Source organism: Onychomys torridus, chromosome 11 (assembly GCF_903995425.1).
Source record: "Onychomys torridus chromosome 11, mOncTor1.1, whole genome shotgun sequence".
In the NCBI taxonomy this organism is placed as follows: Eukaryota; Metazoa; Chordata; class Mammalia; order Rodentia; family Cricetidae; genus Onychomys; species Onychomys torridus.
The window spans coordinates 72,287,188-72,313,421 of NC_050453.1; the positions used below are offsets into that span (position 1 = coordinate 72,287,188).

At 43.8% G+C, this 26,234-nt stretch overlaps 1 protein-coding gene across 1 annotated transcript in view; it reads right to left on the reverse strand.

Moving 5' to 3' along the window:
- The window catches only part of Nckap5 (NCK associated protein 5), a 918,845-nt gene that overhangs the window by 115,660 nt on the left and 776,951 nt on the right, over nt 1-26,234 (reverse strand). Inside the window, exons 11-12 of the mRNA XM_036202994.1 lie at nt 9,749-9,937; nt 625-4,376 (exon numbers count right to left, since the gene is read on the reverse strand). Of these exons, the coding sequence (XP_036058887.1) occupies nt 625-4,376; nt 9,749-9,937 (3,941 nt within the window). The remainder of the gene's footprint in view (nt 1-624; nt 4,377-9,748; nt 9,938-26,234) is intronic.

The window sequence follows — 26,234 nt, forward strand, 5'->3', positions numbered from 1 at the left end:
TGTGCAATGGGATTATAAGCATATGTCACCATGCTTGGCTTTTGTTTATGTGGATCCTGAAGATGGAGTTTCTCCATGCTCACCAGGCAAGCACATTACTGACTGAGACATCTCCCCATAGCCTCTATTTTACTTTTATAATTGCTTCTGGGGAGGGACAGAATATAAAACGCCAAAGGGTGATTGCTAAATACATTTCTGGCTTAAGATCGGCAGGAAAAGTAATTACTTCTGGAAAGTTCTAAGTATACATTTGCTCAGTGCGATCAATGAAACCGGCATGCTTTCAAACGTGTGTGTAATTTTCTTCCATTTCATGCAATGTGGATACATTCATGGTGCCTGGTGTGGGTTGAATTGCTATCAACCTGGATGTAACTCACCATTCTTTAATTTCAAAGACCATTGGCTTGGTTAAGAAAGGAACATGAACTAAATTATCATTTTAGTACTAACTTTTATTTCAGTGTTTAAATTATAGCTAATGTATGAGAGATTGCACTATCTGTGTGTATGGAGACGATGCCTAGCTGGTATTTAATGATCAGGAAGTAAACAGCTCTTCTTGGATTGGGGGAACAGGGGGACCCCTTGACATTGCCCTTCTCTGTTCCAGTGTGTTACCTGTTTAGAAGTTCTGTCATGAAGGAATCTTTTGTTGAGCACACAGCTGGGCTGGGTCTATTTCTTGGCTCCAACTTCATTTCATTATAAATGTCTTGTGATGCTTTCAGATTATGGGTGGTTCGAGAACCACCATCTGAACTCCGACCATCTGCCACCTTGGTGCCCCTATTCAATTCGCTTTCTAGCTTGGATTGTACCTCAGCTTTCTTCTTTTCTTTTTTCCTCTCCGATTTCAGCTTTGTATCTTTCTTTTCCACTTTACTTTTGGAGGTCTCCATTCTCTTGCTACTGAGAGCTGGAAGCCTGCTCTTCCGAAAACCAAACCAGCTGGTGAACGAAGGCCCTGCCCTGGGCTTCACTTCCACAGAGGCGGACTTTGTCTGTACTTGGCCTTTTTCCACATTCTCCTGAATGCACAACATGACCTTTTCTTCAATGGAGGGTGTGAGGGGGGCTTCTGGGCTCATGATACCAGGCCCGGTGGGAGAAGCCTCTGGATGGCATCCAGAAGTTTCTAGCTTGGATATCACATTTGTTTCTAAATTGCCTGGACGCTGCATCCTCCCTGGGATGTGTAGGGATTGAGGGCAGTCTGGTGGGGTGGATGGATGCCTGTGGTGGTCACTGCTAGATTGCTCCCGTACTACATCCACCCCAGGACATTCTTCCTGGGTATAGATCTGTTGGTCTCCCACTGCAGGGGTGGGGAGTTCTTCCGGCCTTGTGAGCATCCTCAAAGGTAACTTACTTGGGCTTCCCTGCTGGCTGCTAGAACCTCCTGTGCTGTAGAGGGAACCCTGCCTGGAAAAGGACTGTTCCAGGGGCCTTCCCACATTGGGAAGACTGTCAGATGTGGAGACAGAGGAGGTCTTGCTTGGGGACCCTTCCATGGAGATGTTCTGCCTGGTGAGGGAATTGCCTCTCTCAGCCGTGTTGGTAATGATCTGAGTTCGAATCTTGCCTGGTCCTTCTGTTGGGGGCTGGGAGGACTTCTCTGCCAAATGGATACTGAAGCTCTGACTCCGAGCTTTGGCTCCGTTCATGCCTAGAGCTGGCTTTAGGTGTGGCTTGCTGGAGGAGAAGGATCTTTTCACAGATCTGCTCTCCACCCCATCTCTTCCGTCAGCTCTGGAGATGCTGCTTTCCAATGACTCTGGCAATGTTGACTCTAAAGGAAGCTCTCTAGCTAAACTTTCCGGACCTTGTGGACCTAGCAAGGCCATTGTTCTCGCCTCTCCTGAGGCCTCCAGACTTGCTGGGTCTCTGGAGTCCTTGGGATTAGACTTGTTCAAAGTCACAGAACTTCTAGACGCTTCATTTAAACTATCTTTCTCTTGTTTCCCTGGCACCACGGACGTTTTCCTGAGCAACTGAGGAGACTTCATGAGAACTTTGAGTCCAACTGGGAGGCGTGTTTTCGGTCCTTTCTCTGGAGGGTTTTGAAGGCTTTGTGATGCACCCTGGCTTCTGCAGGATGAGGAAGATGGGGAGGAAGTGTTAACCTGAGGTGTCAAGGACTCATTTGCCCCTGAGAAGGAAGGCCTGTGGGGTATCATAGATCTGTCACTCAACTGTCCTTTTCTCCCTGGAGACAGGCTTTTAGAGGATGCTACCTCTAGGAGTTCATAGGTTGAAAGACAAGTCTTGGGTGTCTGTAACTCAGTGTCCATGTGTGTGGTTCCAAGTGTTTGGTGAGGGGGATATTTGGAGATGCCTCTCTTTGGAGAGACCTTTGGAGGCCCTGGAGCCATCACAGCAAATGAGCTGGAGGATGTGTGCTCAGGGTATTGGGTATGCACCACTGCATCTGTAGGAGGGAGAGCTGGAGGGAAGGCAGGCCTTTTGGAGGCCAAAGAAGGTTTCTTCTTCTGCAGTTCTGGCACAGCTGGACTGGAGGAGATGACAGGAACAGAGGATCCTTTCAACAGTGGAGATTTCAACCCTGCACTTAGAGCGTCCCTGGGGACCCTAGTCTCAGGTTTGGCAGGTGATGGCAGTGGGGTACAATCATGACTGGGTCTGACCAGGAGGGAGACTGACCTTCCTGGAGGGGGTGGAGGGGAGGGAGACCTCACTCTTGACTCTGGCCCAGAGCCACAGCGTTTGGCCTTCATGGGGGATTCACCATAGTCACCATTCCCCATGAGATGCTGTGACTGGATCTCTGGAGCCTGACTCTTGGGACATTGAACCCAATTCTTCTTACTGGAAACATTATTGGGGACATGAGGAAGCTGGGTGGGGTGTTTTGGAATGTGTGATTCTGGTTGTACATCACGGAAAGAACCAGGGCTCTGCATCTTTGTACATTGTGGAAGTTTCCCTTGAGGGGATGCTGGTGTCTTTTCAAGAGTCACTAGGGCACTGGAGGGGACTAGCATGGCTGGCACAGGCTCCACCAGTTTTGATTTCTGAGGTGAAGACTTGGCTCTGAAAGGAATTTTCGTCAGACCTTGTTTTGCATAGACACCTGTGTTTGTCCCAGGTCTAGAATTATTCTGCCAGGCTCCACCTTGTGTTGGTTTGGTGAGTACTGGTCGTGGGGAATTCTGAGTTACTATAGTCCGAGAGCCAAAGGAGTCTGTCAGAGCTGTGGGAATACTGTTCTCGTCTTTTGGAATGTTTTTCTCAGTCTCCTCTTCAGGTCTCTTCTGAAAAGGATAGTCTCTTGCAGTAGCTCCCGGCTGTAAATGAGTAATTCCCTGAGGTGAAAGTTGAGTGAGTTCTGAGGGCCCAGCAGGGGTTGGGTCTATGGAAATTTCATCCCTGGTCACAGTGACAACTCCAGTCTGATGGGAGCTGAATTCAACGGGCTCTCCATTTTCTGCATCAAACACGACCGTGACACATTCTTCCGAGGAGGTCCTCTTGACAACCCTTTGCTGCCTGATGAAACCAAAGGTCTTTGGCTTCGTCTCTAAGTGGGAGAGACATTCTTCTTCCTCCACATCACGAAAGCCACATTCAGACTTTCCTGATCCCACATCGAGGTTCTCCATGGACTTGTCAGTGTCCCCTGTCAGTGACAGGTCTGAAGCGCTTCTCTCGTCACTGCTCTCTATGTGCAGCTCATTTAGGGTGTCACAGTCATCAGTGTCTGAAAGCTGAAGGGTCAGGGCCACGCGGCCATGACCACGGCCATGTGGGTCCCTGTCCCTCTGCACCCAGGGCTGGTGCATGCTGGGGCATAGCTTCCTCTCCAAGGGACAGTGGCTAGCACAACGAACTAGCCTTTCGGGCATTTCTCTGGTATACACCGAGGCTGTACCTTCTGAAAAGTATTTTCCATGTGGCTCCCAGCTAAATAGGCTGTCTGAAACACTGTGGGTTAATTTACTGCCCTGCATCCTGTGGCCCTGGCTGGGAGCTGCTTGCACCAAAGCTGAGGGTGGGGAGTCCTCATCTGTATTCTCATGGGAATTTGCATCATAGGTGAAGGGATGATGGAGGAGGTCCTTGCAGGGGATCCCCAGGCTGGGCGGTTGGTAGGAGGGAGACTCCTTGAGGTGGCTATTTTTAATTCCTGGAGAATAGATCCCTTCATTGGAGTTCATGCAGTCCTTATAACCCCACTTGGTTATCACCGACGGTGGTTCCAGTAACACTTTCCGCTTCTGGAGCTTCCTTAGCCCTTCCAAAATGTGACTTTCTTTGATACGGGTTGGAGGTAGTTCATCTGCAGGGCTGGCAAAGCCACTGGGGAGCGAAGAATCGATATTCCATCTTTTATCCCAGTTCTGTGATGATTGCTAGGAAAGAAAAATAGATATCAGAGATGATTAAACCAAACAGATCTCAAATAAACAAAGGAAAAGCCCCCCAGTAGATTTAATTTGTGTAAGTGGGTGATAAATATTCACATATACACACAGTTTGTACAATGCTAACTATGCAGTAAACATTGATTCTGCAAGATCCTGGGCTAAGCGTCATGGTGAAATAAAGAAATGGAATGTAACAACTATGCCTTTAAGGGTAGAAAACTGAACTAGAGTAAGGGGCCTTTAGCACAGCTGACGCTATGTCAAGAAAACACATATGAGAAGTGGGAATAGGGTGGACATTCTAGAGATTCATGGGAGGACACAGGGGTCTATTTGGAGAGATGGTGAGAAGAATACAGGAAAGTCTTTTTTTTTTTCCAGACAGGGTTTCTCTGTGTAGCTTTGTGCCTGTCCTGGAACTCGCTCTGTAGACCAGGCTGGCATCAAACTCACAGAGATCTCCCTGGCTCTGCCTCCGGAGTGCTGGGATTAAAGGCGTGCACCACCTTCCGGCTGATTTTTTTTTTAATTTAATTAGTCTGTGAATGACATGTGGGTTTACCTAACGTTCTAAGTGAGGAACTGTCTTCCAGGTGGAAGGGACAGAATGGTCAAGGTCACAAGTCAGGAAAGTGTGCCCAAGTTGCCCTTAGGAAATGGGCAGAAGACCATCCAGCTTCACTGTAGGGAGGGCAGGCACAGCAGAGGAAGACACCAGGAGAGGAAGTCAACATGCCACTGGAATACTCGATAGTTCTGGGAATGTCTGGGAACGGGGTCTGAAGCTGTCCCAGGCACCTGCATATAAGTGTGTACATACTGACCTAAATAACTGCCATAGGCAGCCCCATCCCTGTGGCAATTACTCTTCCACTGACATTAGCAGGTCAACTTCTTGCCCTTGCACCTATCCAAATGCCAGCCTTATTTTCAAAAAGTGCATGGGCAGTGAAAGACAGTGTTCCCCACTTCCGTGTTCTTTCCACAGAATTGGCAACAAGAAGCAGGGAAGCGAAGGAGAAAGCTACTGGGCCCTGGGCACCTGCTGTACAGCAACCACTGGCATGTTGCTTCAGCGGCATCTTCAGACCACCAGGAGCGACACCAGGACTCTTCCATTTTGCTGTGGGACTCTGAGGTCCAGCAAGCCTGCTCTGTGAAAGGTCTCGGAGATAGAAGATTTGGAGCAAACATTTGGACTCAGCTTTTTTTTTTCCCCCTGTAACTTTCTATAACCCTGTCAAACTTGTTTCCATTCCAAAGTGGCAAGAGTGAGATATGAACTTGAATTGCCAGCTCTGAAGTCTGCATTCTTCATCTGGACTGTGTACTGCTGCATCTAGCTTAACTTCTTCTAGTCTCCCTTATATATTACCTGGTTTTCTGAATACTTAATACATTGCTCCAATGGCATTTCAGAGTTTAAATAAGAAACTAGCTGACCTGCTTCAGAAATTATAATTCTGTTTTTCATCACATGTATGTGTGTATGTGTCCGTGTGTGGGTACGTGCAGATGAGTGCAGGTGCTCCTCAGGGCCAGGAGAGAGTGTTGGAGTCCCTGGAGCTGGTGGTTGTGAGTGGTCCAATGTGGCTGATGGGAACTGAATGGGGTCTCCTGCAAGAGCAGTTCACATGCTTCATCACAGAGCCATCTCTCCAGCTCTGCCGGGGACCTTTCAAAATGACTAATGGTGGATGACTTCAGGAACAAAGATGGCTATTTCAGAGGATCTCTAAATCAGCTACCCCCTGCCAACAAGTCTAAATATTAACCAAACGCAGACATTAAAAAGTACCAACAACTTCCACCAGAACCTGAGCTGTTTGGTAAGCTGTGGACACTGGATTATATCTAAGCCATTTTCGTGAAATTTACACTTGCTATCTCCAACACACACATTTATTTGTCTTGAAGTCCAATTATTTATTTTCTTCAGCAAACCCTCCAGTGCCTGGAGCTGTTACAGCAGACTGATGTGATTTGCTGACACTGCCCTTTTTCTCTTGGAGTTTTATTCCTTAATTTTAGAAAATTGCACCATTCAAAGCTCCTTTAGAAGAAATCCCATCAGGGGTATTCCAGGTTGAACAGAGAAGGGGCTTCCTCAGTGTATGTTTCTAAGATTTCCCATGGTCCCAGAGTCACATTGACAGGAGAAATGAGAAGCCAGAAGACGGGGCCCTGCAAAAGCTTGACAGTTGCAGATCTCTTTAACCCACAGAAGGGAAGCTCTGCTCCTGCCCACGCACCTCTCCCATCCAGAGCCTGTTCATGCTGTATTTAATACACCATTAAGCCAGAGGCTGTGCATCTCCTGACGAGATAAGCCACATTCCCCCTAAGTCTCCCACGGAAGGTTACACTTTTAAGTGAGTTGAGAAAAGTTTGGATCAGTCTTAAAAGTTGGCAGGGGCACATGACAACATGAAAACATGGAGGACAATTTCCTGAAATTGCTACATTCTTTGTTTAATAAAGTTGGACGAGAGTTCTTGGGGAGCAGCACATAAGACTGAAGGATGCTTCTGATAAGCGAGGGTTTAATGTCCTTACTACCTTTCTATCCCTTGGCAGGAAAGTATTACATTTTATTTATTTTTTAGTAGAAAGGATTGTTGGTTTTCGTGGGAATAACTCCACGCCAGTAACAGGTATAACCCCTGTGTGTGTAACGGTGACTCAACAAGACCAGGATAACAGATCCATTAACAGTGAATATTCTAGAACTAGTGCCTGGTTTTACTATGCACTACTGGGTTCTTGGGTCAGATATTTACATTCTCAGAACCTGGGTTTTCTTAACTGAAAACTGGGTAGAATCAGGGCTGGAGAATAGCTCAGTCAGCAGAGAATGTGTGTGTAAATATGGGGATTCAAGTTGATCCCCAGAACCTTACATATATTATTAGCAGTAAATGAGTTAATTTTTGTTCAGTACTTTTAAGAGTGGGCCACATATGGTTGGTAACCAAATCTATAAGAGCCAGATTTCCCTGTTGAGACAAGCGCGTAAATTTTATATAAGCTTTTCTTTCTATTTCTACAACAAATGATATTTAAAAAACAGTTGTGAGCTCAAAAAAGCTATGACACATTTATTATTATATAATTTAACAATGTGTTCCTGTTCACAATCCTTTGATTTATTATGTAAGCCGATACTAAATGAACACCTGACACTAGGCACAAACTGTAGAATTTCTATAAATAATATAACTTTAAAATGTCTCGAGGGTCCAGATAGAGCTGCTGTAACCCTGAGAATTAAAAGTGTATGCTGTGAGCTGTTACAGGCTGCAAACTGTCACAGGTACACTTGGATTATAACTGGATGGCCATCTGAGTGTCCCTGAAGGATTTTAAAGGATTTTTTTTTTCCTGTTTCACGGGAGAGATTACCTTTATATATCAAAAACTGCCCTAATTAGAAGAATGCCCACCAATTATTGATTAGATGGGTAGGTATAATTTTCAGATGGTTCTTGTCATGCAACTATGAGCACCCAAATTTGATCCCTATAACCCAAATAAAAAAGTTAGGCATGTTAGTGGGTTCTTTTAATCCTAGTACTATCAAGTGGATCCCTGGGGTTTGCTGGCCAGCCAGCCTAGCTTGTTCCCAGAGTCCTAGATCAATGAGAGGTCCTGACTTAAAAATAAAAATAAATAAATTGATCCCAAGGAACAACCTGAGGCTGTCCTTTGGCCTCTAGACAAACATGTACCTGCATACGCATGTATACCTACACACACACACACACACACACACACACACACATACACACTCACACGCACACGCACACACACATACACACACACACACACTTAAGAATAAAGGAAGTTAGAAAAGACCATTGGAGAGAACAGAGGAAGCAGTCTGAGACTGCAGTGAGAAGGAGGTGGAAAAAAAGGCGTAGCAGCACTTAAGAGCACTGGACGCTCTTTCAGAGCGCTCAGGTTTAGCTCGCAGCACCCACATCGAGGGGAGGGGGCTCCCACCCACCCATAACTCTCATAAAGGATCTAATACCCTCTTTTGACCTCTGTGGCCAAAAGTAAATGCACATACCCACATTATCACACACACACACACACACACCACACATAAATGAAATAAATCTTCAGAGGCAGCATGAGAATAGGAGGGGCTCATGGGAGTCAATAACTTTCAGGAACATAGCGAGATAAGAAAACTTCTCAGCCTCTGTTTGGCCAGGGCCCTGGCAGCCATTATTCAGAGCTCTGAACTACTCCTTTTGAACCATTTACATAATTCGGCTGGCGCTCTGCTTTGCATTAGAAGCCGCATCTATAGGAATAGCCTCAAAGTGCTAGCTGGAAATCTTTCTCGGAGCTCTGGTTCAGCATATGATGACAAAGCTACTCCCTCACCAGTGCAGTCTATGAGTTCTGGAGCTTTCTCGGTTTCCAAACTGCTGAAAGTATGGCTGAAACTCATCCAAATTGTAGAAAAGTCACCCTTGAATACTCAGATTTGCAGTTTTCATCCTGGTGCACTTTGCTTTCCTTTAACGCTGGGGAGCTGCTAAAACAGCTATTTGGAGAAACCTGGCTTGTTCCAACATGCGAGGAGGAGGAAGCTTGCTCAGAGGCTTCTGCAGCCCTGTGAGCTCCATAGAGATGGGAGGCGCTCTTGCAGGAGTGACTGTCCCACCTCCTGGAAAAGGGTTAGGGAGATGGTTTGGCCAGTAATGCGTTTGTCACATGAGAACAAGAACCTGAGGTCAGATCTCCAGAACCAACGCAGAAAAGCTGGGGGTGGAGTATCAGTGCTGAAGTATCAGAGGCCAGTGGAACTCTGGGTCTCACCAGCCAGCCAGAGAAGCCAAATGGACAAGTTCAAGTTCCACACCAGAGACAGACTGTGTCTCACACAATAACACAGACAGGCCCTGAGGAAGGTCAGTAAAGGCTGAGTTTCAGATTCCATAGGCACCATTTACACACACACACACACACACACACACACACACACACACACACTCACACATTAAAATAGAGTAATAAAATGAAACAAAAACCAAGGAAGATATCCCTGGCATGTAAGTAGAAACAGGCTCCCCTTTCACCAAAACCTTGCTCCCTGTGTCCTGTCCCAGTAATTTATCTGTCTGCTCTACAGTTCTCTGATGTACAGCCCCATCCTGCTTTGTGTTTTATGAGCCCACAGCATTGATTAGTGGCAGTCTCCACAGTCCATGGGCAAACATTAAGCAAATGGTCATTTCCTTCCCAGCACCCCCTTTGCCTCCATGACCAAGTTTCGCTAGCTAGCTGAGGATTCTCTTCCTGTCTGTTCTCCCTGAGGCTGACTTGACTGACAGGTGCCTTACCCTTTTCCCAAGGAGCTTCCTGTCCTGCCACGTGTAGGAGGAACCACTGGAGTACTCGCTGCAGGTGCTGGACAGGGACAGCTCACTGCTGCTGCAGCTGTTTCGAGGACAGAGGTGATCAGGGATGACTAACCCCGAGCCAGAGTGTTTCAAGGTGGGGGTTCCTGATTTGGCATTCTGGAGGTGTTCCTGTAAAAGCAGGACAGGGCTGAGCAAAATCCTGACTTAAGAAGAAGTAAACACCCAACACATTTAGAATAAGTGGCCAGAAGCTCAGGCTTGTGAATCAAGCAGACAGGCTCAGATCTTGGCTCTGCCACACGTGTGTGTGTGTGTGTGTGTGTGTGTGTGTGTGTGTGTGTGTGTGTGTGTGTGTATGTATGCACACGTACATGTGCACACACATGCACATGCATGTTTGGGGGGCTTATGGGAGAGGGGGATGGATATAAGCATGTGTATGCTCAAGCATGTAGAGACCACCTGACAATCTCAGGGTGTCATTCCTTGGGAGACTTGCTTAAAGAGTCTCCCACTGGCCTAGAACTTGCCAAGACTAGGCTGCCTGGTAAATGAGACCCAGGGACCTGTTTCTGTCTCCCCACCATTGAGATCACAAGCTTGCTTTGTTTTTATTGTTATTTGTTTCTGGTTTTTAATGTGAGTTTTAGAACCAAGCCCAGGTCTTCAGGTTTGCAAGGCATGCACTTGACCCACTGTGTTAACCCCCTCCACCCCTCAGCTATGCTTCTTACTGTGTGGCTCCTGGGAAATTGTTTAGCTTTGTCAGCCACATTTCCCTCTTTAAAGTGAACTGCAACAGTGTGTGCGGTCAAGCACAAACGTTACTGCCAGGGTGGGATGAGGCTCTGCGGTTACCATGGAAAGATATGAGCTTCTAGACAGGAAGCACATAGTTAGTATTTGACTTACAGAAGGTGCTCAGCTTATTTCAAACTACCATCATTAACACAACACTAGGTTCCCATTCTATCCAACCATATGGTAAGAGGTCAAATCAGTATCAAATCAAGACTGGGGGCAGGGTGTATAGCTAGTGGGAGAATACTTCACTAGCATATATGAGGTCCAGGGTTCAATCTCCAGCATTGCAGAGCAAAACAGAACAACACACCCCGAAGCTCTGGATGGAAGAAGATACATTCTATAGGGTTCAAGAGCATCAGCATTAGGTTTTACTTAATGGTCCAGATCAGGTTAGATACTGCTACAAAACTTGTAGTGTTGTGTTCATTTCTCTCAGTGGCTTTATTTGTAGAGTGGGCAGCCCTACCATATCACTCCTAGGTTCCCCTCTGGTTAGGAGGTTATTCTAAGTCGGCTACCATCTACACTGTAGGCTATCTGTGCCGCCTTAAAGACACCATGCAGCGCAGGTGCAAAGGTCAGGGGTCACAGATCTCCATGGTAAAACAGCACAGGCCTTTTCATGTCTGGTTGGCTATGTGAATGATAACACCCCCAGAGCTTGCAGACAGGGACCTCATGCAGAAGGCCCAGGTGGTTAGAATTCTTGGACCACCAGAAAGCACAGGCAACAGATGGCGTGGTAAACACCCACATGCATCTCGACAGCCACCTTGCAGGGGTAACCGGCGAAGCTCTGTAGACTGGACGGGCTAAATGAATTTAGCATCATCCTGATGGAGAACAGGAGCTCTCTATTACCGTCTAATTCCAGCCTATCTTTAGAAAGCCTTGTCTCTGGAATTCTCCAGTTAGGAGCCATCTGTCTTTGTGTGGCTTGCAGAGGCGTCAGGCTTCTTACTTATGCAACTTATTGACATTTGATGGGTGCCATTAGTACCTGAGTACTTATCACTGTCCTGCAAATGCAATTGTAAATGATGGTGAGAAACACCCCAGCCAGAGCCAGGAAGGTAGCCATGGTGGGAGAGTACTGTGGTAAACCTTAAACCCTCACAGAGTACACAGGGCACATTTAATTTGCTCACTAATCAATAACTATAACACTCAATCATTTCATCTGCCTTGCTATGGATACTTTATTTTTGCTGCATAATGATCTCTTTAAGTGATCTTTTAAAAAAAAAAGCCGAGAATTTTTAATACCCTATTTCTTCCTGCTGAAATTTGGAACTAAGTATCATGATAGGAGAGATGACTGCAGATCCAGTTTTCAGCATCATCTACCAGTGATGCCCTTCTATATTGTTAGATATAACTTAAGGTGAGTCTATACTTGTTTCTCAATAAATGTTTATAGTCAGCCAATAGCTCTATACATTCTCTCTCTCCCTCCCTCCCTCCCTCTCTCTCTCTCTCTTCTTCTCTCTCTCTCTCTCTCTCTCTCTCTCTCTCTCTCTCTCTCTCTCTGTCTCTCTCCTCTCCCTCTCTCCCTCTCTCCCTCCCTCTCCAGATAGGGCTTCATATAGCCCAGCCTGACTTTGAGCTCACTATGTGGTCAAGTTTCTCAATTAATTTTCCTGTTGTGACAAAATGCTGACAAAGTGACTTGGAGGGAAAGGGTTTATTTTGGCTGATAGTCCCAGAGGGATAGAGTCCCTCATGGCAGGGAAGACATCATGAAGGATACAAAAGGCTGGTCCTGTTGTTTCCATATTCGAGAAGCAGAGAATGGATGTGAGTGGTATGTAGACTACAAAACCTAAAGGCACATCCACTAGTGACTGATTTCCTCCAGTGAGAGTCCATGTCCTAAGTGTTCCACAACCTTCCATGGACTGGGAACTAACTGTTCAAACATGCAATCCTTTCCTGTGCTGGGCGTGGAGCAGAGGGGTACACTTCACATTCAAACCACAACAACATTGAGGATGACTTTGATCTTCTGATCCTCCCACGTCTAGTTCCTGAGTGCTGAGTTAAAAGTCATGCACCACCATGCATATAAAGGTTTATATGGTGCTGGAGATGGAACACAGGGCTTTGCACATACTAGAAAAGCCCCTTTACCAACTGAACTGCATCCTTAGCCCTCACTGGCTCCATTTTGCAGGATAACCCAATATCAATGCCTCTGCTAGCGTAGACATATAAAATTCATCATACACAAAGTTCCGGAAACATCGCATGAGCTTCCCATGTCACTATCCTACTCTTTCATGTTCTGTTAGGGGATTTATCTGGTGGCAGTTGTTAATTAGAACTGCCTTTGCTCAAATAGATTCACCCACTCTCCAGGAAGCAACTTGAGTCTGCAGATTTCCAGGTAATGCAGAGGTAAACACCTCCAAAGGCTTTCCATACTCGGCATGGGTTCTGGTGATTTTTTGTTCTTTCTCCCAGGGTACCACAGTTTAGTTGTGATTTCCTCTGTTTTTTTCCACCTATCCCTATCCATTCTGTCTAGCAAAAACATACCAGTTTGTACAGCTCAACTCAGTGTCTAAGCCTAGGAAAGCAGAAGCCCTCTTGCTCAGGCATTACCCAAGTGCATATGCTTTTTAGAGGATGAATTAATTGACAGGAGACTAGAATGTAAAGATGGGTAGACTTGAGGAAAAACTGCAGGGTCTCCCCTGGAGTTGACCTTGAGTGATGAGAGAGATACTATATAAGACATTTCGGGGAGGTGGGTAAGTCAGCCCACATCATGTGAAGCTGGCAGTAATAGGCGAGATTAAGCAAAGAGGTGTATCAATACATGCTTTTCATGAGAGATCTTGCTTTCAACTGCAGGCTCTGATCTAGTAGTTCCATGATAGGATTTCTGATGTGTGCAATAAAGTTTATAAGAACTGGAAATTCCCTTCATCTTATAAAATTGAAGGCTCTCTCCCTTCAAATCCTCATCATACTGTCTATGCTATGATGCCATAACTCTATTAATAGTCTGGAAAAAGAAGTGGGTGAAGACTCTCTCTCTTCAGGATCCTAGCATGATGCACACCATGGCTAACTCCCTTACTGTTCTCTGATTTCAGGGCTTTAGCTCTGAGCCTACACCCCTCCTAATAAGTTCTTCTGAAAGATAATTTTGTCTCAGCTTCATTGCTATGGACTCACCATCATCTCTAGCACTGGTGAGTTGGAGAGGGAGTAGAACATATGTGTTGCCTGGCTGGAGAGGGATTCTCCACAGAGAGCAGGTAGAGCTAACGCTCCATTTGGAAAGCTCCATCCTTGCCACACTGTTACTATTGCTGGTGTAAGTTAAAAGGCATGTAGAATAGAATTCCAATTCTATGGCTGGAAAGTCAAGCTTTCCTCTGACGTTTGCTGTTTGCCATTATGAGCCACCTTTATCTACTCTGTTTAATTGCTGTTCTGTGCTCAAGCACTTGACTTCTGAGGCCATTTCTGAGGTTTGAATCAGGACTCTTCCCTATCCTAGCTCTTTGAACTTAGAAGGAATGTTATATAACCCCTGTGCCCCAGTGCCCTTTTTGGTCAGTGGAGGTCACTGAGACATGTGCTACATGAGGTAATTGTGAAGGCTGATTAGTCCTCAGCATATGATGGACTTGAGAAGTTCTAGGTGGTGTTGATATTATGAATGTGTGCATGTGAGTGCATGTGTGCATATGCACGTGTGCACACATATTGAGGCTCTTCAACTAAATCATAAATTTAAAAATAACCTTATTTTATATCTCTTGGGATCCCACCAGTGTCTGATATTTTGCACATAAATTCTGAGGTAACTATGTCAGACAACAACCCAAACTGGGTGCATAGTATCCCTGGGGATAACTGACAGAAGCTTCTGGAAACACACACAGGTAGACAGGCTGTGGCTAAAATATATCCTGTGCCATGCACACATTTCATGTATCAGTCCCACTTCCTGTCTGTTCTCTGCCTCCTGACTGTGAATGCCAAGTACCCATGTACTGCTCATGCAGAGATGCCTTCTACCATGATGGACTGCATCCTCAGGAACTGGGAGCCCAAATGAACCATCTCCCTCTTAAGTTGTTTTTGTCAGTAGTTTGTTGCGGCAACAAGGCAAGTAAGTAAGACTCCAAGCTGAAATCTTCGCCATAATGCTATATTGTCCAATAAAGGCCACATAGGGAGCCAACCTTCCAGGGACCCACAGAACACCACACATCCCACTGAGCACAGTTGTCAATGTAAACGCATGATGGTAATTATTAAACCTCATCTTTGTGGAAAGGACATACTGGTTTCATTTCCAACATTATTTTATGTACATCCATTTAATTAGTAATGCATAGTTTGCTCTGCTACGAATGTGTCTTTCTCATTCTATTCTGGATTAGCCAACTTGAAAGGTTCATGTTCTCTGATAGTCTTATTATGATAAATGCAATATAACAGCTATGATTTCAGTTTAATGATTTATAGAAACACAGAGACTGAAGCCAAGATTTTCTTTAATAAAAACTACACAATTCGCAAGATTCGTAATCCTAAGGTCACAGTACAGATCAGGGACTGTGAGGTCTTTGCAGATGTAGAAAGTGACAGTATTTTACTGAAATGTCATTCCAATTTAACTTGAGAATATTTATATTGGCTACAGAATATATTATCTGTAGCTGATAAAATTATATGGCAAAAATAAAAACCCAGTCATCCATGACTGTTCATGCCCTTTTTTAAGCCTAATATATTTTCAGTATGCATGTATATGGCTGTCGTGTTTTTTGGTTTTTTTTTTAAGTTACTCTTTTTAGGCCAATGTCTGAGACTTAAAAGCCATGTTTGTTAAAATTTTACCAAACAAGCGTAAAGCTAACTTCAACTATAGGGGAAAAATGCAGAGCCCATGAATTCTTAAAAGTTCATACATAATATATCATAAGAGTGGGAGAGATAATTTGAGACGTGGGCTTTAATAAAAAGCCCCTTGACCATTACTCAGAGACTTTGAAATGTAATCAATACCCAAAAAGCTATCTTGGGGACAAAGCCACGATTTACGACACTTCTACAGAGAGTGACACTTCCTGCTTACTTTATCAGCTGGGGAACATGTTATTGAATTTCAGAGAACACAAGAAAGGAAGGTGTTGCTATCTATCTACCTGAGGATGCTTTGGAGGTGTATCTTGTGACATCACCCTTGCTAGAAAGAAGAAAACGACCCAATCACATTCTATAAATACAACTGGGACACTTGCATGCAGCTCAATATCTGCCCATAGAGGTGTCAAACTTTGGCCCCGTCCTGCCCCTGAGAGCAAATCTCTAGATGAGAGGTCTATGACACGTGAGTGAAGTTTCTAAGGTGAGACCAAGGAGAGATGTTGGATAGCATTCCCTTAATTCTTTATTTCAAAATCTGACTTTAGATGGAAAGATTTCTAAAGAGTTTGATATTTCCCATTAGGAGAAAACATGTCAGAACTCATGCCAAGTCTATTCTCGCTCATCAGAGTTCTCTGATGTGTGTTTGTATTTGCAAGTTACATTTTTATAGACAACAATCACAGTTTTACAATCTGCCTGGCAAAATACTTAGAAGAAGAAGAAAAAAAAGATGTGGTGGGTTGGAGAGATGGCTTAGTCAGTAAAGTACTGCAGTCCTAACATTAAAACCTGAGTTGATCTCCAGGACTTGTATAAAATAGTCTTCCCCAGGGGAGGGAGCACATGAATTGATTACCCAATGCTAAATAGTTAGCACTAAAAACATATATAAAGTAACATGATACAGACTGAGCAGGTTGTACTGATCTATTTAGGAATATATATACTTATAACAGTAATTAATGAAAAAAGTGCCTAATATGTGAAAGAGAGTAAGGAGGGGTATATGAAAGGGTCTGTGGGGAGGAAAGGGAAGTGGAAAATGATGTAATTACAATACTCTCAAAAAATTAAAATAGGTTTTTTTCTTTAAAGACAGTCATGGTGGTGTATGCTTATAATCACAGAGCTGTGGAGAAAGAGTCAGGAGGAACACAGAGCCTCACTGGCAAGCCAGCCTAGCCTACTTGGTTATTTCCTAGCCATTCAGAGACTCTGTGTCAAAAATACATCTCTGCTGTTAGGTTTCCCTCAAAGCAGACCTCTGACTTTCACACACACTCAGACATACAGCCCAGAAGTAGTAGCTGGAATACTAATAGTAGGAAAATCATCTATACCCTAATATGTTGGCTGGCTAGTGTGAAAATTAATCTCTGGTATTCTCACTAAAAAAGTAAAAATAGTCACAAGGCTAATTTTATTATATTCAGGCATGGTTGAAAATCTAAGTGAATAATAACAAAAGTGACCTTATATCTAAACAGCATTGATCTTAGGAAATCTTCCTTTGGACACATTTTATAACTGAAAGTCATTAGCGTCATCTGCTTGGAACAATTAATGTGAATAGAAAATAATTGCATCAGGGACCTGGGGACTCTGACGATTTTGTGCATTAATACTTACATGCTATTCAATTATATAGTGAATTCTTTATATCAGTTTTGTTTGGGAGACCTGCTACAGTGGAGATGTTTCATTATATTAATCTTTATACTAATTGCTAAGGCTTTCCAATGGACACTAAATTTGATTTGTTTAATTGCAAATACAATAAAACCTATGATTTATGTGTCATGTTTCTGCCAGGCTGGTGGTTCTGTATCCTGGTTTGTCTTACAACTTTTATGATTTTAGACATCAAATTGGAACCAAGTGAGTAAATAAGGGGCCAAAAAAGATTCTTTATGTCATAGAGTGGACTTGTACAGAGAGGCTGATCCAAGGGTTGGGGAGCTAGCTCATGAAATGCTTGCAGCAGAAATGTGAGGTCCTCAGATTGGATCCTCAGAACCCACTTAAATATGAACACAGTAGCACAGGATTTATAATTCTATAATCCTATGCTGAGATGAGGGATGGAAAGAGGAGGATCACTCATGGGTAGCTAGCCTGGCACATTCAGTGGTGAACAGTAAGAGACCATGTCTCAAACAAGGTGGAAGGTGAGGACCAACACCTGACATCATCCTCTAACTTCCACATGCAAGCTGTGGGATGCATGTTTTCCCCCAACGCATAAATCACAACACCTCCCACACATGTGAGAGGAGGGAGAAAGAAAAAGGTAGATAGATAGATAGACCGACAGACCGACATATATATACACACACACACACATATAGATATAGATAGATAGATAGATAGATAGATAGATAGATAGATAGATAGAGATAGATAGATAGATAGATAGATAGATAGGAAAAAAAACTTAGATTTTCTGCCAACAGGGAATGCTAGGACCATTTTGAGACTGCAGGATTGGCCTTGCAGGCCATTTTGTCCCAGCAAATTGGCTATGTTGTCTTAGGAAATCCAAATTCTGTTAAAATGACTGTAATCCATCTGTTTCTATTACTAGAGTGAACTTTCATGAGAACCCTGTATACTCAGTTAGCTATTCACTCAATAAACCTTTGAAGGATACCTCTTGAACAATGTATATTGTAGTATGGACATACCTCATTCTAATGCAATGTCAATGGTATTTTTTTTTCCTGTTCTAGGAAGACTAGTTGTCCTTATCAACAGTTTCAAATTCCTATTGGCTTGTTGGTTTCATACCTGTACCATTTTCCTCTCTATAGATGCACTTTCAAAACTTGCTACTGGTTGCTAAGAAAATTCAGTTTTCAAGACTACTAAGACTCCAATAGGTAACTAGAAGATACTGCTTCTGAATAATTTTTATAATACCTTTTTCAAGTTCTGTCTGGGATCTAAGATGCCTGTGGGTAACATTAGAATTTTCTCTATTGTTAACTAATCAGAACCTGTCATAGTGTATTATATTCAATGAGTACCCGATTAATGCTCATTACAGTCCAGAAAGAAAAAAGATATTCTTAGACCTTTTTCCATCCATATATAGGCTTAAGAGATTGAGAGAGTGCCAAACGAATTATATTTTTTAAGACCTAAGGATACATTTATCAATATGCAAACAGTAGAAGCAGTTATGGGAAATGACATTAAACCAAAGAAATGGTGATTTTTGAGTGGTAGATCATGTGATTTGAGGGAAGAGTCCTCTGTAGATTAGATATCTGACTTCTCATTCAGTTCGTGACTGCGCTTCACTCTTTCTTCTCAGATATATGATGTCAGCCTTTCACATACTGCATGAGTGTGTGTGTGAGAACCTACCCTCTTCAGAGGTGCATTGTGCCGCTGGTTTTTATCCAATTGGTCAATTTATTCCCTTGACATAGGAACTGTCTTAGTATCTTTTTTGTTGCTTCAAAAGAATACTCTGGCAAAACAACATAAAGGAGAAAGTTTTGTTTTGTTCTGTACACAGTTCCTGGGAATAGCCCATTATGGTGGAGAAGCCAAGGCAGCAGGAATGTGCGTGTACGTGTGTACGTGAACATGTGTGTGCACGTGTGCATGTACTTGTACGTGTGTGTGTGTGTGTGTGTGTGTGTGTGTGTGGGCGTGGGCGTGTGTGGTGCATGCAGAAGCAAATGTGCCACAGTGCATGTGTGATGATCTAAGGACAGCTGCACATACTAGCTTTCGCTTTCCACTTTGCTTGGGACAGGGCTTCCTGTTTTCCACAACCCACACCAGATCTTCCAGGCATTCGACTGTCTTTGCCTCTTATCTCCCTGTAGGAGGGCTGAAATTACAAATGTGTCCAGCTTTACATGGGTTCTGGGGATTCAAACTCAGGTCCTCAGGCTTGCAAGGCAAGTGCACTGAGCCACCTCCCCAACCCTCATGGAAAATGTAACTAAGGCCACTGTCAAAGAGAGTAAGCCTGAATGCCTAATTAAATGCAAATTCTCCATCACCACTTATTCATGTTCACTGGTAGTGTCCCTCTGGATGCAATTTCTTACATGAACCACTTTAAAATTCAAATCTTTAACCTGAAAATCCCGAAAGTTCCTAGATATATTTTGTTTTAGATATAAATGGTGGCAAAGCCACACACACACACACACACACACACACACACACAGAGAGAGAGAGAGAGAGAGAGAGAGAGAGAGAGAGAGAGAGAGAGAGAGACAGATGGACAGACACACAGACACAAACCCAGACACAGAGGCATACCCATACACTAGTGCTCCATTGACTCCCTATCATACTGGGCAATGTCCTGGAACTGTGTACCAGAAAGCTTTTTTTTTTTTTTTTTTTTTTTTTTAAAGTGATCCTGCAGCATCTGTTACCTGATCTTACTAACCAAGATCCCACTTGGCCTCAGAAATAATAGAGACTCCCAGCCTTACATCTCCCAGTCTCCAGGACAGAGCTGGAAGAACCTTTGGCTTAAATTCCTTCTTTGGTCAGGACAATCCCACCCTCCCTTCTTGCCAGCTTGGCCCCACTATGTCAGAAGCACACTCTCTCTTCTGAGTTGGTGATTTCACCTACCATCCCATGGCACTCTGTTCCTGCTCTTGCTACTCATTATTCAGGAGAGCACTGCAAACAAGCCCGTCTAAAAGGTTATCCATCTGAGACACAGATAAATTCTTATCCAGGTGATCATGCTGTCCTCTTCCTCTGACATGTTATCTGTTGTACACCATTACTGGACCTGAACAATTTCGGTAACACTTCCCATCCTACGTTCTAATATCCCCCAAAAGATCATATCCATGAGAATGAAGATAGAGCTCTACATTTCTGCTTCTTCTCTGAGGAAGGGATTGATTAGATGTCATAGAATCTTAACCCTCTTCATTCTGGGCATACAGGTGGACTACAATTCCCATCATCCTTTGCAAATAGAGCTGACAAAATGACATGTAGTTTTAACTCATGGAGTATGAGCAAGTGATGTTTGCCTTCTTTCTTTGGTTCAGGAACACCTCCTAAATGGTCTCTATGTGTTTTTCCCCTTCTACTGGCTTAATGCAATCAGTCCAAAACCAACAACTTGTTGGAAATGGAGCCACCCAAGTGTAGGCAATTTGTATTCCTCAGTCAATAGCTGGAAGACAGTCACTCTGGGACCAAAAATGCTTCCATTGAACTTTATATGAGGAGGAACAATGCCTACCAGGCTTGAACATGACTCATTTGGGGTTTATTTGTTATCACAGATAACATTTACCTGGCTGATATTGCCCTCAACTACAATAAAAACTTGGCAGTATGCAGAGTAGACATTCAACAAAAGTATACATAAGTATATGCTCTAGTTTCCTATCTGTTGCTGGGATAAACACTCTTATCAAAATAATGTAAGAGCGGGAAGGATTTATTTGGCTTATACTTCCAGGTCATAGTCTGGCTTGCTAACTGGATCACTCATAGGCTTATGCTTACCTATATTTTTTTATACAGCCAAGGACCACCTGCCCAGGAAAGCACTTGTAGTATACTGAGCTCTCCTTCATCCATCAAAACAATCTCTTTTTTTATTTCAAATTTTATTTTTTTTAATATGGGTATTTGTGTTTCAATTTTACATATCAGCCATGGGTTCCCCTGTCCTCCCCCTTCCACCCCCGCCCCTGCCTTCCCCCACCCCCACCCCCCATTCCCATCTCCTCCAGGGCAAAGACTCCCCTGGGGATTCAGCTCAACCTGATAGATTAAGTACAGGCAGGTCCAGTCCCCTTGGAACCTGGGGCTTATGTGGGGACAATCTCTTATAAAAATGTCCACAGACCAACTTGATAAAGACCATTACACAATGGAGACTATTTTCATCAAGTGACTATTTCAAGTTAGCAGTTAACGTTGACTAGGACAATATATAGGTATGTGAATGTGTATATGTATATGCACACATTTATATGCTTATATATGACTATATCAACAGCAGAGTAACATGAGAGCTTACACTACAAATTTCAGCATTGTCTCAGTGAGATCAACACAGTCATTGTATGCAGGAGTAGAAGTAGTGAAGTTCTTGAAGATCTAAGCTATATCACAATTCATAGCCAAGACACACCCCTCACACCAGCATGAAATACCAAGTGCAGACTCAAGGACCCTGCAAGGTAAGGACAGTGGGGAATCCAGGTTATACATCAGATCAGTGTGTGTGTGTGTGTGTGTGTGTGTGTGTGTGTGTGTGTGTGTATTGTTCAGTAGTCCTCAGGCAGCCAGATCTATGCTCTGCACAGGTCTGCATCTGGAAGACAAGGCTTAGGAATGTTCTCTTCAACAGACTATGCCAAGGACAGCCTGTCCTTTATCTGGGATCAAGGTGAGTGCTCCCTCGAGAATGGCAGGGACTGATTCTGCAGCTGTGTGGTTAATGATGGCTGTGGAGAGCAGAGATGAGAGCCAGCAGAGCCAGGCTGGAGGGCCAGAGTTTTCCATTACACTTCTCCCATTATTTACCATGCTGCAGCTTCTCAGTTGCTCACTGAAGGCTTATTGCATTTAACAGTATCCTGCCTCTAGGTGTGGGCTCAGTACATGATGATATCTTAACTTCAAGGTAGTGATTGCTAAGGCCAGGAAGACACCACAGCTTTATTTAGTGGTACAAGGTGAGGTCAAAGCTGAGCTCTTCATCTGAGTAGTCTGGGGAACACTGGGAATTGTGCCGGGTGAACCACGGAAAGAAAGTGATAAACAGCTTTTATTTGTACTGTTTTACTTCTTCAAGTTTGGAGAGGAGGGTGTGACATTCTCCCTGCCGGGACTTCAGAAGCTAAGAGCTTAGCATCAGAGTAAAAAAATGAAAACAAAAACACCAAAAGGATAAGGTAGCCATGACTCCCACTTCCTCATTCATATCCCTTGAGAAAATCAATCTGACCTTATAATCAGGTGCATAATTTCCTTCCTCTATTAAAAGGGGAGCACCTGGGGCAGCAGAGATGGTTCAGCAGACACAAGCATGATGACCCACGCTTTGATCCCCAGCAACGCATAGAAAGCCAGGCACAGAATGCATCTCTGTAATCCCAGAGCTGACCAGTAGATGTGGAGGATCCCTGGAGTTTGCTGGCTAGTTAGTTAGTCTAGTTGAAATGTTGAGTGTGAAAATCAGAGCTAGAACCAGTGTGAAGAATAAGGTAGAGATGCATAGAAGCGCGCGTGCACACACACACACACACACACACAAACCAGTAAGAATAAAAGTGAAAATAAGGCAGAGAGCAGTAAAGGAAGACATCCGCATGTCAACTTCTGCTTCTCACATGCGCATGCATGGACCATGGACAAGTGTATCTATATAAGCTCATGTACCACACACACAAAGACACAAATATCTGTACATGAGAATAAGCAAGGGATGTAGTAGAATAATATAAGTTCAGCAACAGAGGGTAGGAATGGATATTCTTAAAGATGTATGTTTACTTTGTTTAACTGTGTATGTTCATGCGAGTGCAGGTGCCCTTGGAGGCTAAAGGTACCTGATCTCCCTGGACCTGGTGTTAGAGGCAGCTATGAACTGCCACACATGAGTGTTGGGAACTAAATCCAGGTCATCTGCAAGAGCAGTCAGTGCTCTTAGCTACTGAACTGTTTCTTCAGCCCTATGAATAATATTTTTAACCTGTTATCATCTAACACCCTGATTTAGTTAACTTGGTGAAAACTATAATTATCTCATGTTCAACCCTTAGTCCTGCTTTATGTACCAGGATTGCCCTCTTCCTTTTTTCCTGGAGAGAATCTCTCAGCAGAAAGAGAGGGCTTCTCTTCCCACAGCTGTTTGATTTCCTGTCTTAATTACAAAGTGAGATGGTCTGCTCCTGTCACATGACCTAGTTCTTCTAAGTCTATCCACCACCTTTCCCTAACCACTACTCTCGATATGCTTATGATGGTTCATCTCAGTTGTCAACTTGATGGGATTGAGAATCATCATGGAAACACAATTCTGGGTGTGTCCATGAGGGTGTTTTCAAAAGAGGTTTAACTGAGAAGACTCACCATAACTGTGGGTAGCACCATCCCATGGGCTGATGTCCGAGAGAGAGAGAGAGAGAGAGAGAGAGAGAGAGAGAGAGAGAGAGAGAGAGAGAGAGAGAAAGAAGAAGAAGAAGGAGGAGGAGGAGGAGGAGGAGGAGGAGGAGGAGGAGGAGGAGGAGGAGGAGGAAGAAGTCAGGACGATTGCCCACTACTTCCACCACATGGGTCTTAGGGATCAGACTTGGTGGCATACCCTTACCCCCTGCTCATTCTTACTAGCTTCCTGTGACTGCTCACTTCAGCTATAGTTTTGTTGTAACTGGGCTCACATTCACTTCAGAGCGGTGGTCCCATCTCATGGCTCCAGCCGTGCTTCTAGGAACCCATTTCTATTTCTCTGGCCGAGTCCTAGGCTGCTGCTGTACAGACAGGCCTGTGCACTGCTTTCCTCCCTCCAATCCCACATGACGGGGCAAACCTGGAAAGAGGTCTCAGGGCATTAAGTACCTTTGGATACTGCCAGCATCCTGAAGTATCTATCCTATCATATGCATGAGCTGTAACATACCTGTGTGCTATGTCTAAGAGAAGTGATTCCAATATGGCTGTGAATTGGATGGAGCTTGATGGAGACACTTTATCCCTTCTGCAGGGTAATAGAGCAATAGTTACCTGTGAGGACTGTTCAAAGGAGGCTCAATAGAATTACCCCAAATAGCTTAGTCTGAGGAGTATAAATCTGCATGAAGTTTTACTTTGCAAACAATCTTCCCCCCCCCCACAAAAAAGAAAAGAAACCAACATCACAAAAAACCAAAAATAAAACCCCTCACACTTTTGCCTTATATCCTAGACTTACGTTTTAGTCCCTCTCAGAAATACGATTTTCACCAGCCCTTCTAAATTCCATCAAGAGTGATTGCTGCAGATTCTCAGGGTTGCATTTCATGGGTTTTGGTTCTAATACATTAAGAATTTATTATAAAACTGAATATTATATAACTTTATGTTATATAACGGAGTATTGAATGGTCATTTCTTAGATTCACAAAAATTTGAGCCTAGGACAGAACAATCTTTTTTGGTAAAGGCTGATGTTTAATTAATTATAACTTACTTTCCATTTTGGGATATAAAGATAAAAACACATTATCTGAACCTTGCCATCTTGCTGACAGATGCAGAGAGAATGCTTTTCAAACGTTCTTCTGGAAGACATTTAATAGATATATTCCCCCATGGTGTGATCTCACTTGAGTCTAACTTTTATAATTAATTTGTTAAGGTCTATCACAATAATCTTTGCCACAATGATTATTTTCCCTGACAACATTTCTATTCGCCTCATATATCAGTCCTCAGTGAGCATTCTGCCTCACTTTGGATGGCATCTTGGTACATGAAATGATCTTTCCCTTCTCTTCCCTACTTCTTTGGGATCCCAAATTATAAAATGCTTTTGAAAACTATATTCAAAACCTTCTTCAAGGTTCTCCATTGCCATGACAACCTGACTATCTATGGCTGCCTAAGAGTGGAGCCTCTGATGGTTACAACGTTCCTCTGAGGTCTCCCAGAACAGGTGAATGAGTGCTGGTCCTATCCACCAGAGTCCCATGAATAGTGTCCTGAAGACCTGCAGGTGAGGACCAGTGGGAAGATGGATGAGAACAGTCATGGATGAGAACAGTTCCCTTGGGAACTTCTTCTGCATCTAGAAAGATGTATGAAGCCTCTACTGTGTGCAGAATCCTGACTGTGAACTATGGAAGACATATAGATGGTCATTCCTTCAGCTTATGAGATCAATGAAGTGTCTAAACTGAACAGATGAGGGGAAAATTCTAAAGAATTCTAAAGGCATAACAAGCAGCAGAGATTATGGCAGAGGGGCTGGGCTGTAGCCCAGTGGGTACAGTGTGTACTAGCATGCAGGAAGCCCTGCACAGGACCCTGGCACTCACTATGTAGACACATGGTAGTAAATACCTGTAATCCCACCACTTGGGAAGGAGAGGCAAGAGAATCAGAAATTCAAAGTCACTTGTTCTCAGGTACATAGAGTGGTGGAGGCCAGTCTGGGGTACAGGAGACCCTATCTCACAAAGAAAAAAAATATAGTGGAACAAGTAGTATTTGGGGAAGTGAAAGAGACTGGGCGTGGTCAGTGTTAGCAGCAAGATATAGTGTGTGGCAGGTGGCGACCTGCATAGTGACTCTGTGCCGGAGGAATTCCGCTGTCACTCCAGATCTTCTTTGACAGCATCTTTCAACAAAATGAAAAGCCAACAGGAATGCTCCAGATACAGCACAATCTCAGAGTGACAGAATCTAGGAAACCTGATGGGGGCTGGAGCTTCTGTGTGGAGCTTCTGTGGGTGAGTGGGGAGCCACTTCCTGAAGGTGGCTGAGGCTCGCTGGCCCTCAGTCCCCTCAGTCTGCAGCCTTCCCCAGTGTCCCTTTGTCTTTTGGCTGTGAAGCAGATCAGAGGGAAGAAGTGACCCAGCAGCGTAGCCTGAACTTATTCTGGGATCTAAGAGATACAGAAATGCCTCAAATTTCCATTTTTATCGCTAATTACTTTAACAGGTTCTTTAATAAGTGCCTCCCAATCGCCCCTGCTGTTCCGTAAAATTATCTACACTGCTTTTTTGCATTTTTAATCATGTTTTAGTTTTGAAAAAGTCCTGACTTT